We start from the raw sequence: 16319 nt of genomic DNA on the forward strand, positions 1-16319 counted from the left end.
TAGGTTTTTTATTTTACAGTGAGACCTGCTGGCAACAGGCTCACTGCATCGAGGGACTAAGGGGAGAAGAAGTGAACCTACCTGCTTGCAGCTAGCTTGGGCTTCTTAGGCTACTGGACACCATTAGCTCCAGAAGGATCGACCGCATGGAACTGGCCTTGGTGTTCGTTCCCGGAGCCGCGCCGCCGTCCCCCTTACAGAGCCAGAAGCAAGAAGAGGTCCGGAAAATCGGCGGCAGAAGACATCAGTCTTCACCAAGGTAGCGCACAGCACTGCAGCTGTGCGCCATTGCTCCTCATGCACACTTCACACTCCGGTCACTGAGGGTGCAGGGCGCTGGGGGGGGGGGGTGCCCTGAGCAGCAATAAAAACACCTTGGCTGGCAAATATATCACAATATATAGCCCCAGAGGCTATATATGTGATAAATACCCCTGCCAGAATCCATAAAAAAGCGGAAGAAAAGTCCGCGAAAAAGGGGCGCAGCTATCTCCCTCAGCACACTGGCGCCATTTTCTCTTCACAGTGCAGCTGGAAGACAGCTCCCCAGGCTCTCCCCTGTAGTTTGCAGGCTCAAAGGGTTAAAAAGAGAGGGGGGGCACTAAATTTAGGCGCAATATTGTATATACAAGCAGCTATTGGGAAAAATTCACTCAATATAGTGTTAATCCCTAAATTATATAGCGCTCTGGTGTGTGCTGGCATACTCTCTCTCTGTCTCCCCAAAGGGCTGTGTGGGGTCCTGTCCTCAGTCAGAGCATTCCCTGTGTGTGTGTGCGGTGTGTCGGTACGGCTGTGTCGACACGTTTGATGAGGCTTATGTGATGGCAGAGCAGATGCCGATAAATGTGATGTCGCCCCCTGTGGGGCCGACACCAGAGTGGATGGATAGGTGGAAGGTATAAACCGACAGTGTCAACTCCTTACATAAAAGGCTGGATGACGTAACAGCTATGGGACAGCCGGCTTCTCAGCCCGCGCCTGCCCAGACGTCTCAAAGGCCATCAGGGGCTCAAAAACGCCCGCTCCCTCAGATGGCAGACACAGATGTCGACACGGAGTCTGACTCCAGTGTCGACGAGGTTGAGACATATACACAATCCACTAGGAACATCCGTTACATGATCCCGGCAATAAAAAATGTGTTACACATTTCTGACATTAACCCAAGTACCACTAAAAAAGGGTTTTATGTTTGGGGAGAAAAAGCAGGCAGTGTTTTGTTCCCCCATCAAATGAGTGAATGAAGTGTGAAAAAGCGTGGGTTCCCCCGATAAAAAAACTGGTAATTTCTAAAAAGTTACTGATGGCGTACCCTTTCCCGCCAGAGGATAAGTTACTCTGGGAGATATCCCCTAGGGTGGATAAGGCGCTCACACGTTTGTCAAAAAAGGTGGCACTGCCGTCTTAGGATACGGCCACTTTGAAGGTACCTGCTGATAAAAAGCAGGAGGCTATCCTGAAGTCTGTATTTACACACTCAGGTACTAGACTGAGACCTGCAGATAGTGCTGCTGCAGCGTGGTCTGTAACCCTGTCAAACAGGGATACTATTTTGCGAACATAAGACGTCGTCTTATATATGAGGGATGCACAGAGGGATATTTTGCCGGCTGGCATCCAGAATTAATGCAATGTCCATTCTGTCAGGAGGGTATTAGAGACCCGACACTGGACAGGTGATGCTGACTTTAAAAGGCACATAGAGCCTTATAAGGGTGAGGAATTGTTTGGGGATGGTCTCTGGGAGCTCGTATCCACAGCAACAGCTGGGAAGAAAATTTTTTACCTCAGGTTTCCGCACAGCGTAAGAAAGCACTGTATTATCAGGTACAGTCCTTTCGGCTTCAGAAAAGCAAGCGGGTCAAAGGCGCTTCCTTTCTGCACAGAGACGAGGAAGAGGGAAAAAGCTGCACCAGTCAGCCAGTTCCCAGAATCAAAATTCTTCCCCTGCTTCCTCTGAGTCCACCGCATGATGCGGGGGCTCCACAGGCGTAGCCAGGTACGGTGGGGGGGCGCCTCAAAAATTTCAGCGATCAGTGGGCTCGCTCACAGGTGGATCCCTGGATCCTTCAAGTAGTAGCTCAGGGGTACAAGCTGGAATTCGAGGCGTCTCCCCCCCGTCGTTTCCTCAAATCTGCCTTGCCGACAACTCCCTCAAGCAGGGAGGCTGTGCTAGAGGCAATTCACAAGCTGTATTCCCAGCAGGTGATAGTCAAGGTGCCCCTACTTCAACAAGGACGGGGTTACTATTCCACACTGTTTGTGGTACCGAAACCGGACGGTTCGGTGAGACCCGTTTTAAATTTGAAATCCTTGAACACATACATAAAAAAAATCAAGTTCAAGATGGAATCGCTCATGGCGGTTATTGCAAGCCTGGAGGAGGGGGATTACATGGTATCCCTCGACATCAAGGATGCTTACCTATATGTCCCCATTTACCATCCTCACCAGGAGTACCTCAGATTTGTGGTACAGGATTGCCATTACCAATTCCAAACACTGCCGTTTGGACTGTCCACGGCACTGAGGGTCTTTACCACGGTAATGGCAGAAATGATGATACTCCTTCGAAAAAAGGGAGTTTTAATTATCCCGTACTTGGACGATCTCCTTATAAAGGCGAGGTCCAAGGAGCAGTTGTTGGTCGGAGTAGCACTATCTCGGGAAGTGCTACAACAGCACGGATGGATTCTATACATTCCAAAGTCACAGCTGGTTCCTACCACACGCCTACTGTTCCTGGGGATGGTTCTGGACACAGAACAGAAAAAAGTGTTTCTCCCGCAGGAGAAAGCCAAGGAGCTGTCATCTCTAGTCAGAGACCTCCTGAAACCAAAACAGGTATCAGTGCATCACTGCACACGAGTCCTGGGAAAAATGGTAGCTTCTTACGAAGCAAAATTCCATTCGGCAGGTTCCATGCAAGAACCTTTCAGTGGGACCTCTTGGACAAGTGGTCGGGATCGCATCTTCAGATGCATCGGCTGATACCCTGGTCCTTGGAGACAGGGTTATCTGTACTGTGGTGGCTGCAGAGTGCTCATCTTCAAGAGGGCCGCAGATTCGGCATACAGGACTGGGTCCTGGTAACCACGGATGCCAGCCTTCGAGGCTGGGGGGCAGTCACTCAGGGAAGAAATTTCCAAGGACTTTGGTCAAGTCAGGAGTCCTCCCTACACATAAATATTCTGGAACTGAGGGCCATTTACAATGCCCTAAGTCTGGCAAGGCCTCTGCTTCAAAACCAGCCGGTACTGATCCAATCAGACAACATCACGGCAGTCGCCCTTGTAAACCGACAGGGCGGCACAAGAAGCAGGATGGCGATGGCAGAAGCCACAAGGATTCTCCGATGGGCGGAGAATCACGTCTTAGCACTGTCAGCAGTGTTCATTCCGGGAGTGGACAACTGGGAAGCAGACTTCCTCAGCAGACACGACCTACACCCGGGAGAGTGGGGACTTCATCCAGAAGTCTTCCAACTGTTGGTAAACCGTTGGGAAAGGCCACAGGTGGACATGATGGCGTCCCGCCTAAACAAAAAACTAGATATTGCGCCAGGTCAAGGGACCCTCAGGCAATAGCTGTGGACGCTCTAGTGACACCGTGGGTGTACCAGTCGGTTTATGTATTCCCTCCTCGGCCTCTCATACCAAAGGTACTGAGAATAATAAGAAAACGAGGAGTAAGAACGATACTCGTGGTTCCGGATGGGCCAAGAAGAGCTTGGTACCCAGAACTTCAAGAAATGATATCAGAGGACCCATGGCCTCTACCGCTCAGACAGGATCTGCTACAGCAGGGGCCCTGTCTGTTCCAAGACTTACCGCGGCTGCGTTTGACGGCATGGCGGTTGAATTCCGGATCCTAAAGGAAAAGGGCATTCCGGAGGAAGTCATTCCTACGCTGATAAAAGCCAGGAAAGAAGTAACCGCAAACCATTATCACCGTATTTGGCGAAAATATGTTGCGTGGTGTGAGGCCAGGAAGGCCCCAACAGAGGAATTTCAGCTGGGTCGTTTTCTGCACTTCCTACAGTCAGGTACGAGAAATAGATTTACCGGTGAGTAAAATCTTATTTTACCTCACTCTGATCACCTGGTTGATATACGTCAGGAATCCTGGGAAAAATCCAGGTAAGAAGTTCGTGCCTCGCTATCCCCTCGCGCCAGAGCTATCTAAAAATTGGGAGACACCTCCTCTAGTGGACTCGCATGTGGCAAGGATGGTGGTTTCCTCAGCTCTGCCTGTCACTACCGTCACGTCTCTGAAAGAGCCTACGGATAAACGTGTGGAGGGTTGTCTGAAAGCGATTTACACCCTCACGGGTGCTGCGCATAGGCCAACTATTGCAGCAACATGGGCTGCAGAAGCTATTGAAGCGTGGGCACAGGAGTTGGAAGCTGAAATCTAGTCTGACCATGCTAGACAAGGCTTGTCATATATTGTCACAGCTTCTCACTATATTAAAGAGGCGGCTTCTGATGCCGGTGTTCTGGCAGCCAAGGCTTCTACTACGTCAGTCCTAGCTTGCCAGATATTGTGGCTGAGATCCTGGTCTGTGGATCTGGATTCTAGAAAAACCCTGGAGGTACTCCCTTTTAAGGGAAATATCCTGTTCGGAGAGGACTTAAATAAGATAGTGGCTGATTTGGCTACTGCCAAAACAGTCTGTCTGCCAAGTACTGCTCCTTCTGTGACGAAGGCTAAAAGTACATCCTTTCGTCCTTCAGGTAAAGCAAAAGGTCAGGCGTACCACAAACAGGCCCGCACTTCCAAACCTGGTAAGCCAAAGCCCAAAAGAGCCTGGGCTGCCCTTCAGCCAGCTTCCAAGACCGATAAGCCTGCCGCATGACGAGGCAGGCCTCCCCCTGGGGGACCCCAGGGTGGGGGGGCCGGCTTCTAGGGTATACCCAGGAATGGTTGAAGACCACTTCAGATGCCTGGGTACGGGAAGTTGTCATTCGAGGTTACGCCATAACCTTCAAAAACCGTCCCCCCTCATTGATTTTTCCTGACAGACGTCCATTTCGGACCAGACAAAGGCAAAGACTCTTCATTCGGTGGTACAGACCCTCCTGGACACAGGAGTGGTAGTACAGGTGCCTCTTGCTCAGACGGGCCAGGGGTATTATTCTCCGCTGTTTCTAGTCCCGAAACCGAATGGGGCCTCCCGGCCCATTCTCAACCTCAAGGCATTGATGGCCTTGGAACCTGGGGATTATATGGTCTCCCTGGACATACAGGATGCTTACCTGCATATCCCTATAGCAGTGTCGCATCAGCAATACCTGAGGTTTGCGGTTGGCAACCTCCATTACCAGTTTCGGGCTTTACCTTTTGGTTTAACCACTGCTCTGCGAGTCTTCACCAAGGTTATGGCGGTAATGACGGCGGTACTCCGCTGTCAAGGGGTCAGGATCCTACCGTATCTGGACGACTTGTTGATCCTGGCAAATTCCCCAGAAATTCTCCTACGTCACATAAATCTGACTGTCCGGTTTCTGCAAGCCCACGGGTGGCTCATCAACTGGAAGAAATCCTCCCTGGTCCCTGCTCAGTGCATGGTGCACCTGGGAGCACTATTGGACACTCACAATCAACGGTTGTTCTTGTATCAGGAGAAAGTCCTGATGTTTCAGGACAGGATTCGTTGCTTCCTCTCTTGTCAGCAAGTGTCGATACATTCGGCGATGCAGGTGCTGGGCCTCATGGTGTCAGCATTTGACATGGGGGAGTATGCTCAATTCCATTCTCGCCAAATGGGACGACCTGCCTCACCGGATCAGGTCTCCCATGATCTCTTTGACTCTGGAGGTCCGTCTGTCGCTGTGCTGGTGGCTCCAGGACCAACGATTGTGCAGGGGTCGCCCCTTCTGGATACCCAACTGGGTCCTGTTAACAACGGATGCTAGTTTACGCGGTTGGGGCGCGGTGTTGGAGCAACACTCCCTTCAGGGTCGGTGGACCAAGGAGGAGTCTCTCCTCCCGATCAACATTCTGGAATTGTGGGCGGTCTTCAACTCATTGAACCTGGCCCAGCATTTAATACAGAACCGTCCTGTTCAGGTACAGTCGGACAACGCCACCACAGTGGCTTACATAAATCATCGAGGCGGCACTCGAAGCCGCTCGGCAATGAAGGAAGTCTCACGGATTCTTCAATGGGTGGAATGCCATCTACCGGCCATATCGGCAATATTCATTCCGGGAGTCCTGAATTGGGAAGCGGACTTTATCAGTCGTCAGGACGTACACGCCGGAGAGTGGGGCCTCCATCCAGAATTGTTTCAACTCCTAGTGGAAAGGTGGGGCCTTCCAGATGTGGATTTGATGGCGTCTCGACACAATCACAAGGTTCCGGTCTTCGGAGCAAGAACAAGGGATCCTCAAGCAGCATTCGTGGATGCGCTGGCGGTGCCATGGAGGTTTCGGCTGCCATATGTGTTCCCTCTGGTGTCACTTCTGCCCAGGGTAATTCGGAAGTTCAAGCAGGAAGGAGGAATCCTGCTTCTCATAGCTCCAGCGTGGCCCAGACGGCACTGGTTCTCAGACCTCCAGGGCCTCTCGTTAGAGCGTCCAGTTCTACTTCCACAACGCCCAGACCTCCTCGTTCAGGGCCCCTGTGTCTACCAGGACCTGGCCCAGCTGTCTTTGACGGCGTGGCTCTTGAAGCTTCCGTCTTGAGGGCTAAAGGGTTTTCTGAGGTGGTCATTCAAACTATGTTGCGGGCCCGGAAACCGGCTTCTGCTTGGATTTACCATAGGGTGTGGCATTCTTACTTTGTTTGGTGCGCATCTAACAATTATGACGTTTCCGAGTTTAGTACAGTCAAGCTTTTGGCGTTTCTTCAGCAGGGCCTAGACTTAGGCCTGCGTCTGGCCTCCCTCAAGGTTCATATTTCTGCCTTGTTGGTGTGGTTTCAGAGAAAAATTGCGACCTTACCTGATGTTCATACCTTTAATCAGGGTGTGTTGCGTATCCAACCTCACTAGGTCCCGCCTGTGGCTCCTTGGGACTTGTTGGTGGTTTTGGAGGCGTTACAAGAGTCTCCATTTGAACCTCTTGGCTCAGCTGACCTTAAGTGGCTTTCCCTTAAGGTGGTGTTTTTGCTGGCTATTGCCTCTACTAGAAGAGTGCTGGGTTTGGGTGCCTTGTCTTGTATTTCCCCATATCTGATTTTTCACTGTGACCGGGCGGTTCTTCGGACTCGTCCCGGATATTTACCTAAGGTGGTGTCTTCGTTCCACCTTAATCAGGAGATTGTGGTTCCGGCACTTGTCTCTCCTGACTTGTCTCCCAAAGAGCGGTCTTTGGATGTGGTACGGGCTCACCGTATCTATGTGAAGAGAACTGCTTCTATTAGGAACTCTGATTCTCTCTTTGTTCTGTTTGGTTTTCACAAACGTGGCTGGCCTGCTCACAAGCAGACTTTGGCCAGATGGATTAGAATGGTGATTGCACATGCTTATGTGAAGCCTGGTCTGTCAGCTCCTGCTCACATTACGACCCATTCTACTCGGTCTGTTGGACCTTGTTGGGCGGCCCGACGTGGTGCGACCCTTGAACAATTGTGCAAGGCGGCAACGTGGTCCTCGGAACACGTTTATAAGGTTCTATGCCTTCGATACTGCCGCTTCCCAGGATGCTTCCTTTGGACGCTGGGTTTTTGTGCCCGCTACAGTGCGTCCCCTCCCATAAGGAACTGCTTTAGGACATCCCCAATGTCTATCCTTGTGGAGCCCAGTGTACCCCGCAGCAGAAAATGAGATTTATGGTAAGAACTTAACTTTGTTAAATCTCTTTCTGCGAGGTACACTGGGCTCCACAAGGCGCCCACCCTGACGCACTTAGCTTCTTTGGGTTGGTGTGGCTATAGCCGCTGACACTTTCTCCTGTCGGGAGAGTGTGGTGTTTGTGGCAACTTGTAGTTGTCGTCTCTTTTACTTGCTACTGCATTGGGCTGGTTAACAAAACTGAGCTCCTGTGCACGGAGGCGGGGCTATGCATCTTGGGAAGAAGTTCAAAGCTTTTGAGCCTGTTGGTGCTTCGGATCAAGATCCTACTCTACACCCCAATGTCTATCCTTGTGGAGCCCAGTGTACCTCACAGAAAGAGATTTAACAAAGGTAAGTTCTTACCATAAATCTCGTTATTATTATTATTATTATTATCATCATCATCATAATTTTTTCTATTACTATTATGTATTACTATTAATGACGAATGCCCCTGTAATACTCTTAGGGGATACTTAAATTTGGGTCCATAGGCGAGATGTAATAGCATCCAAAATTGCCGGAGTTGCGGATGCCGGCCAATCTCAGACTTTTTTTAAAGTGGCAGTTATTTACAAGTCATAGTTCTGCCTTGTACATGACTGACGCTTTAAAAAAATGTCCAAGATCGGCCAGCATCCTGCAACTCTGGCAATTTCGGATGCTATTACATCTCGCCTCATATGTTTACTTGTTATGGTTAAATTAAAATGTTCCTATATACTAAATTTGCAGTTTTTATTACATTTCAGTTTTGTATTACATTTTAGTCTCACTGGATTGTCATTTATCTTTTGTGCTGCAATTCAATTCATAGTTGCACTGTCACCAATTAACTTGTATTTATGATGGTAGTCAACGGAAACAGGCTTGTGCAGACAGAGTGAATGGACCAATCGGAATAAAGTGAGACTGAATGCTGTGTAAGACTCCTGTAGATGCACAGTAGACATGCACATACAGCAAGTACATATCTTAAGGGAAAAAAGAGGGAATAAAACAGTTTCCAAGGCAATTTAATCATAATTGCATTTATTTTTGTATCACAGTTCAAAATATAATCCATTATATTTATTTATTTATTTATTTGTATGTATTATATTCATTTATTTTATTAACCGTTTCTAATTTGCTGCGCTATATAAGAAACTTAATAAAATAGAAATTTAGAGATTGTACTAAAAGATATTAAGGTTGATAAAGGATGGTCTTTCATTCAAAGCTATTAATTACATTCGTGGTTTATCAGATTTTTTTTTATATATTGTTGTCAAAAAAATTTCGGAATTAGAAATCACTTATTACAAGTTTTGTTTTTGTTTTTTGATTCTATGATGTTAAGAAAACATGCAATTTTCTTGTGATGCTTTTTATTTTAGGTGGTCCCGGGACCAGCCAAAAGATCCATGTCTGCCTCCAGCCCGAAGGATGTAATCTACTGCTGTAACTGTGGCAGGAGAGGTCATTGTGGATATGTGAGTATTTTTAAGTGTTCTATTAATTTTATTCACATTTTCTGCTAAGTAGACAATTCTACCTGCTGATCTCCCTTACTTTAACCAATTGTAAGCCTTTCTTCTGAATACTTTTTCCCTAAATTTTCACTCCTTTTTTTTTTTTTTTTCTTTTTTACTTTTTAACTCGCTATGCCTTGAAAAATAATTCCAGGGATTTGTATTGCCTAATCCGTCTACAGATATATCTGCAGATCAATTGATCTGCAGATATGTGTATAGGTGTGTGCCTAGCTTTATGCTGATTTCTGGGTGGCGCATTGCTCCAGTTACACTCAGTATACCCGAGCCCCGGGGGAGCCAGCCAGCACATATATTACATGCATGATAACATGTATGTTTATATGTGCTAAACGGTTACCCTCTGCACTGCGGTCAGCGCTGCAGCCGCAACTGTATATATGTTAGCAGTGGTAAGTTTCCCTTTATGTATATATTATACATATATAAATACATGTTACGTACGTACGTACGTACGTACGTACGTACGTACGTACGTACAAAATAAATATATATATATACACACACACACACACACGTAGAAGTTATTCGGCACTCCAAAAGTAATACATGTGACAACTTGCTCGGTGCCCTCCACAGCATAGCAGCAATGTAGATATGGAAGATAGGCGGCACTCACAGACTTTTAAACATGAAGAACAGAGATCACCTCGTCTTAAGGCTTAAGACGGGGTGATCTCTGTTCTTCATGTTTAAAAGTCTGTGAGTGCCGCCTATCTTATATATATATATATATATATATATATATATATATATATATATACACAGTATATACATACCCAACCAAATATATTTCTGAATTTTCAGTGTCAGCGGTGGTCTCTCTCTCTCCTCACATGGTAGAGGCAGTTACCTGTGCGACCACCAAACCGGAGACAACAGTCACTCAGTGTAATTAGTGCCAATATCCGGCACTTCAGTGAGGCAGCTCTAAGTATAATTATAGCTTCCAGAAGCCCTTGCTGCTGGGTGCTCCTGGCAGCAAGGGCTGCTGGGAGCTGTAGTTTTACAGCTGCTTCACTGACGTGTGGTGCCAGACATTGGCGCTAATTACACTCAGTGACTGTTGTGCATGTCTCCGGTTTGGTTTCACGGGTAACTGCATCTACCATGTATGTCTGCCCCCTGGCTGCAGGTGTCTCCTCCAGGCAGCACCCCTCTTCTGCCAGCACCCCTGGCAAGTGCCAACCTGGCCAAGGGGTAGATACACCCCTGATAGTTTGCTGCACAGCAATAGATCTTGCTTTGCAGCCTTTTTTTTTAATTATTATTATTATTATTTAGTTATTTATTTAATAAATTGATAGGTACATACATACGATACAATACAAGTCTGGGCCCAACCCTGTTCTTTTCAAGGATAATACTGGTTAAGGTGGACATCATGATATCATAATTTTTCCTGAAGTTGTGGAATTAAAAGTCTTTGGCTTTTAGTTTAAATTGCTATTGCAAGCTTAATGGTCTTGTAGATCCCCGCTTTAGTTTCATAGTTGCTAGAGAGTCACAGATTGCCTAAGCATAGTTTAGAGCACTTGTGGGCAACAGTAGCCCCTAGTCTTTGCTCACTTATTCTTTGATGTATGCAGTTGCATAACAGCTGGGGAGCAAAGGTTGCCTATGTCAGGTGTACGCAGTGCTAATTTGATACGGCTTGTCATAAAGAGTCATTTTTTGGGGCTTGTTACTTTATTAATCTTGATTGGGTTTTAATAACTGTTTCATACCTTGGAGATAGCAACATCTAAGAGTGCATCCATTAAATAATGGAATTAATATTTCACAGTTACGCACTAGAGAGCTGCAGGAAGGCCATGTCCCGCCCCTTCCCCTCACAACTCTCACTGGGGCTGCCAGCTAGACACAGCCATAGAATCACTTCTATCCCAGCCAGCGCTGTCAGCACCTGGAGCCAGCAAAACCTTGCGGCTCTTCCTGCCTCCCCACACGCTCCCCTGCAATCCTCCCCTTCGATGTTGCGATGCGGAAGAGATGTGAGAGATGGTTGGGGAGATGAAAAAATGAATAAGACGGACAATGGGAGCAGTGGGGACAGAGGGAGATGGAGAGGAGGTGACAGAGATGAGAGCGAGAGAGACAGATCGGGACAGGGAGACACAGGTGATATGAGGCTGGGTATGCTAGAGAACATTTAGGGATGGGTCTGGGGAACACAGGGGAGATGAGTCTATATGGTAGCCACACTAGCTAGCATCCTGGTGAATGACAGTTCAGAAATACTACTGTAGTTAACAGTTTCTCTGATATTGAAAAGTTATTTGGGTAATATTATAACTAATCAGAGTGATTAAATTTTTTTTTCAAAAGATGGAAAATCCAAGGCTGTGGTGTTAATAGACACTCCACGTTATATCAGTGCTGCAAGTACCGCCGGTCCGACTGCCATGCTTGCAACCGCTGCTGTGTGTGAGGGAAGGAGAGCGCAGCAGGCGCTTCTCTTGTGTCCCTCGGTGCTTATCCGGTTTCCGGTGGTGTCGTGTCTCATAAATGAGGCACCGGATCGTAAGCCAACCAGAGCTTGTGGACCCCGAAGTTGCGGCTCCTGATTGGCTGCCAGTCCACGACCTCTGATTGGCTTACGAACCGGCGCCCCAGACTGGATAAGCACTGAGGGACACAGGAAAGGCGTGCAGCGCGTTCTCCTTTCCTCACACACATCACAGAAGCGGTGAGCACGGCGTGGGGGGGGTGTACCTGGCACTGGGGGGGGGCATATGTGTATCTGACACTGTGGGGGTATATTTGTATCTGGCACTATGGGAGCATATCTGGCACTGTGGGGACATGTATATCTAGCACTGTACTACTGGGGGCATATGTATATCTGGAACTGGAGGGGCATATGTGTATCTGGCCCTGGGGGGGCATATGTGTATCTGGCACTGGGGAGACATGTATGTATCTGGCACTGGGGGGATATATATGTATCTGGCACTGTGGGGGCATATGTGTATCTGGCACTCCACTATTGGGGGCATGTGTATCTGGCACTATCGGGGTCATGTGTATCTGGCCCCCTATATGTGTGTCGCGCCTCTATTTTAATTGGCCACGCCCCATGTGGCATGTGGCCACACCCGTTTTTGGCATGCACACAGTACCACTAAGACATTTTCTCTAACGTCCTAGTGGATGCTGCGGACTCTGTAAGGACCATGGGGAATAGACGGGCTCCGCAGGAGACAGGGCACCCCAAGAAAGAATTAGGATACTGGTGTGCACTGGCTCCTCCCTCTATGTCCCTCCTCCAGACCTCAGTTTGAATCTGTGCCCGGACGAGCTGGGTGCACCTTAGTGAGCTCTCCTGAACTTGCTAAAAAGAAAGTATTTTGTTAGGATTTTTTATTTTCAGAGCGATCTGCTGGCAACAGACTCTCTGCTACGTGGGACTGAGGGGAGAGAAGCAGCCCTACTCACTGAAGATAGGTCCTGCTTCTTAGGCTACTGGACACCATTAGCTCCAGAGGGATCGTACACAGGAACGCACCCTTGGTCGTCCAATCCCGGAGCCGTGCCGCCGTCCCCCTCGCAGAGCCAGAAGACAGAAGCCGGCGTGAGAAGCAAGAAGACTTCGAAATCGGCGGCTTCCAGTCTTCATATGAGGTAGCGCACAGCACTGCAGCTGTGCGCCATTGCTCCCACACTAAACCCACACACACCGGTCACTGTAGGGTGCAGGGGGGGGCGCCCTGGGCAGCAATTGGGAACCTCTTGGCAAAAAGCAGCATATATACAGTTGGACACTGTATATATGCATGAGCCCCCGCCATTATTTTACACACAAAACGCGGGACAGAAGCCCGCCGCTGAGGGGGCGGGGCTTCTTCCTCAGCACTCACCAGCGCCATTTTCTCTCCACAGCTCTGCTGAGAGGAAGCTCCCCAGGCTCTCCCCTGCAGAATCACGGTAGAAAGAGGGTAAAAAGAGAGGGGGGGCACATACATTTGGCGCAAAAACAGTATATACAGCAGCTACTGGGTTAACACTAAGTTACTGTGTGATTCCTGGGTCATATAGCGCTGGGGTGTGTGCTGGCATACTTTCTCTCTGTCTCTCCAAAAGGCCTTGTGGGGGAACTGTCTTCAAATAGAGCATCCCCTGTGTGTGTAGTGTGTCGGTACGCTTGTGTCGGCATGTTTGACGAGGAAGGCTATGTGGAAACAGAGCGGATACAAATGAATGTGGGGTCGCCGCCGACACCCGATTGGATGGATATGTGGAAGGTTTTAAATGATAATGTTAATTCCTTGCATAAAAGGTTGGATAAAGCTGAAGCCTTGGGACAGTCAGGGTCTCAACCCATGCCTGATCCTACAGCGCAGAGGCCGTCAGGGTCTCAGAAGCGCCCACTATCCCAAATTGTTGACACAGATATCGACACGGATTCGGACTCCAGTGTCGATGGCGATGATGCAAAGTTGCAGCCTAAAATGGCTAAAGCGATCCGCTACATGATTATAGCAATGAAAGATGTGTTGCACATCACAGAGGAAACCCCAGTCCCTGACAAGAGGGTTTATATGTATGGGGAAAAAAGGCAAGAGGTGACCTTTCCCCCTTCACATGAGTTAAATGAGTTATGTGAAAAGGCTTGGGAATCTCCAGATAGAAAACTGCAGATTTCCAAACGGATGCTTATGGCGTATCCTTTCCCACCAACGGACAGGTTACGCTGGGAATCCTCCCCTAGGGTAGACAAAGCTTTAACACGCTTATCCAAGAGGGTAGCCCTGCCGTCACAGGATACGGCCACCCTAAAAGATGCTGCGGATAGAAAGCAGGAGGGTATCCTTAAGTCCATTTATACACATTCAGGTACCCTACTAAGGCCGGCAATTGCGTCGGCCTGGATGTGTAGTGCTGTAGCAGCATGGACAGATACCTTATCTGAGGAACTTGATACCTTGGACAAGGATACTATAGTACTGACCCTGGGGCATATAAAAGACGCTGTCCTATATATGAGAGATGCCTAAAGAGACATTAGCCTACTGGGCTCTAGAATAAATGCAATGTCGATTTCTGCCAGAAGGGTCCTGGGGACTCGGCAATGGACAGGCGATTCCGACTCAAAAAGCACATGGAGGTTTTACCTTACAGGGGTGAGGAATTGTTTGGGGACGGTCTCTCGGACCTGGTCTCCACAGCTACGGCTGGAAAGTCTAATTTTTTGCCATATATTCCCTTACAACCTAAGAAAGCACCGTATTACCAAATGCAGTCCTTTCGATTACAAAAAGGCAAGAAAGTCCGAGGTGCGTCCTTTCTTGCCAGAGGCAGGGGTAGAGGAAAGAAGCTGCACAATACAGCTAGTTCCCAGGAACAGAAGTCCTCCCCGGCTTCCACTAAATCCACCGCATGATGCTGGGGCTCCACAGGCGGAGCCAGGCCCGGTGGGGGCGCGTCTCCGAAATTTCAGCCACAAGTGGGTTCACTCACAGGTGGATCCCTGGGCTATAGAGATTGTGTCTCAGGGATACAAGCTGGAATTCGAAGTGATGCCCCCTCACCGTTACCTCAAATCGGCCCTGCCAGCTTCCCCGATAGAGAGGGAAATAGTGTTAGCTGCAATTCACAAATTGTATCTCCAGCAGGTGGTGGTAAAGGTTCCCCTCCTTCAACAGGGAAGGGGTTACTATTCGACAATGTTTGTGGTACCGAAACCGGACGGTTCGGTCAGACCCATTTTGAATTTAAAATAACTGAACATATACCTGAAAAGCTTCAAGTTCAAGATGGAATCGCTCAGAGCGGTCATCGCAAGCCTGGAGGAGGGGGATTTTATGGTGTCTCTGGACATAAAGGATGCTTACCTTCATGTCCCCATTTATCCACCTCATCAGGAGTACCTCAGATTTGTGGTACAGGATTGTCATTATTAATTCCAGACGTTGCCGTTTGGTCTGTCCACGGCACCGAGAATATTTACCAAGGTAATGGCAGAAATTATGGTGCTCCTGCGAAAGCAAGGAGTCACAATTATCCCATACTTGGACGATCTCCTCATAAAGGCGAGGTCCAGAGAGCAGTTGCTGATCAGCGTAGCACGCTCTCGGGAAGTGTTAAAACAGCACGGCTGGATTCTGAATATTTCAAAGTCGCAGCTGATTCCTACCCTTCCTGGGCATGATTCTGGACACAGACCAGAAGAAGGTTTTTCTCCCGACGGAGAAGGCTCAGGAACTCATGACACTGGTCAGAGACCTCTTAAAACCAAAACAGGTGTCGGTGCATCACTGCACGCGAGTCCTGGGAAAGATGATGGCGTCATACGAGGCCATTCCCTTCGGCAGGTTCCATGCAAGGACCTTTCAATGGGATCTGTTGGACAAGTGGTCCGGATCGCATCTACAGATGCATCGGCTGATCACCCTATCCCCCAGGGCCAGGGTGTCTCTTCTGTGGTGGCTGCAGAGTGCTCACCTTCTCGAGGGCCGCAGATTCGGCATTCAGGACTGGGTCCTGGTGACCACGGATGCAAGCCTCCAAGGGTGGGGGGGCAGTTAGGGTCTGTGGTCAAGTCAGGAGACTTGCCTTCACATCAATATCCTGGAACTAAGGGCCATATACAACGCCCTAAGTCAAGCGGAGACCCTGCTTCGCAACCAATCGGTGCTGATTCAATCAGACAACATCACCGCAGTGGCTCATGTAAACCGCCAAGGCGGCACAAGGAGCAGGGTGGCGATGGCGGAAGCCACCAGAATTCTTCGATGGGCTGAGAATCACGTACGAGCACTGTCAGCAGTGTTCATTCCGGGAGTGGACAACTGGGAAGCAGACTTCCTCAGCAGGCACGACCTCCACCCGGGAGAGTGGGGACTTCATCAAGAAGTCTTCACGCAGATTGCAAGGCGATGGGAACTGCCACAGGTGGACATGATGGCATCCCGCCTCAACAAAAAGCTACAGAGATATTGCGCCAGGTCAAGAGACCCTCAGGCGATAGCTGTAGACACACTAGTGACACCGTGGGTGT

The 16319-nt window shown here is 48.8% G+C and overlaps 1 protein-coding gene across 3 annotated transcripts in view; it reads left to right on the forward strand.

Moving 5' to 3' along the window:
* ZCCHC7 (zinc finger CCHC-type containing 7) overlaps positions 1–16319 on the forward strand; it is a 385047-nt gene that overhangs the window by 309398 nt on the left and 59330 nt on the right. For all 3 annotated transcript variants that reach the window (XM_063914647.1, XM_063914646.1, XM_063914648.1), the window contains one exon: positions 9164–9259. In XM_063914647.1, the coding sequence (XP_063770717.1) occupies positions 9164–9259 (96 nt within the window). The remainder of the gene's footprint in view (positions 1–9163; positions 9260–16319) is intronic.

This window comes from Pseudophryne corroboree, chromosome 1, assembly GCF_028390025.1.
Source record: "Pseudophryne corroboree isolate aPseCor3 chromosome 1, aPseCor3.hap2, whole genome shotgun sequence".
Lineage (NCBI taxonomy): Eukaryota > Metazoa > Chordata > Amphibia > Anura > Myobatrachidae > Pseudophryne > Pseudophryne corroboree.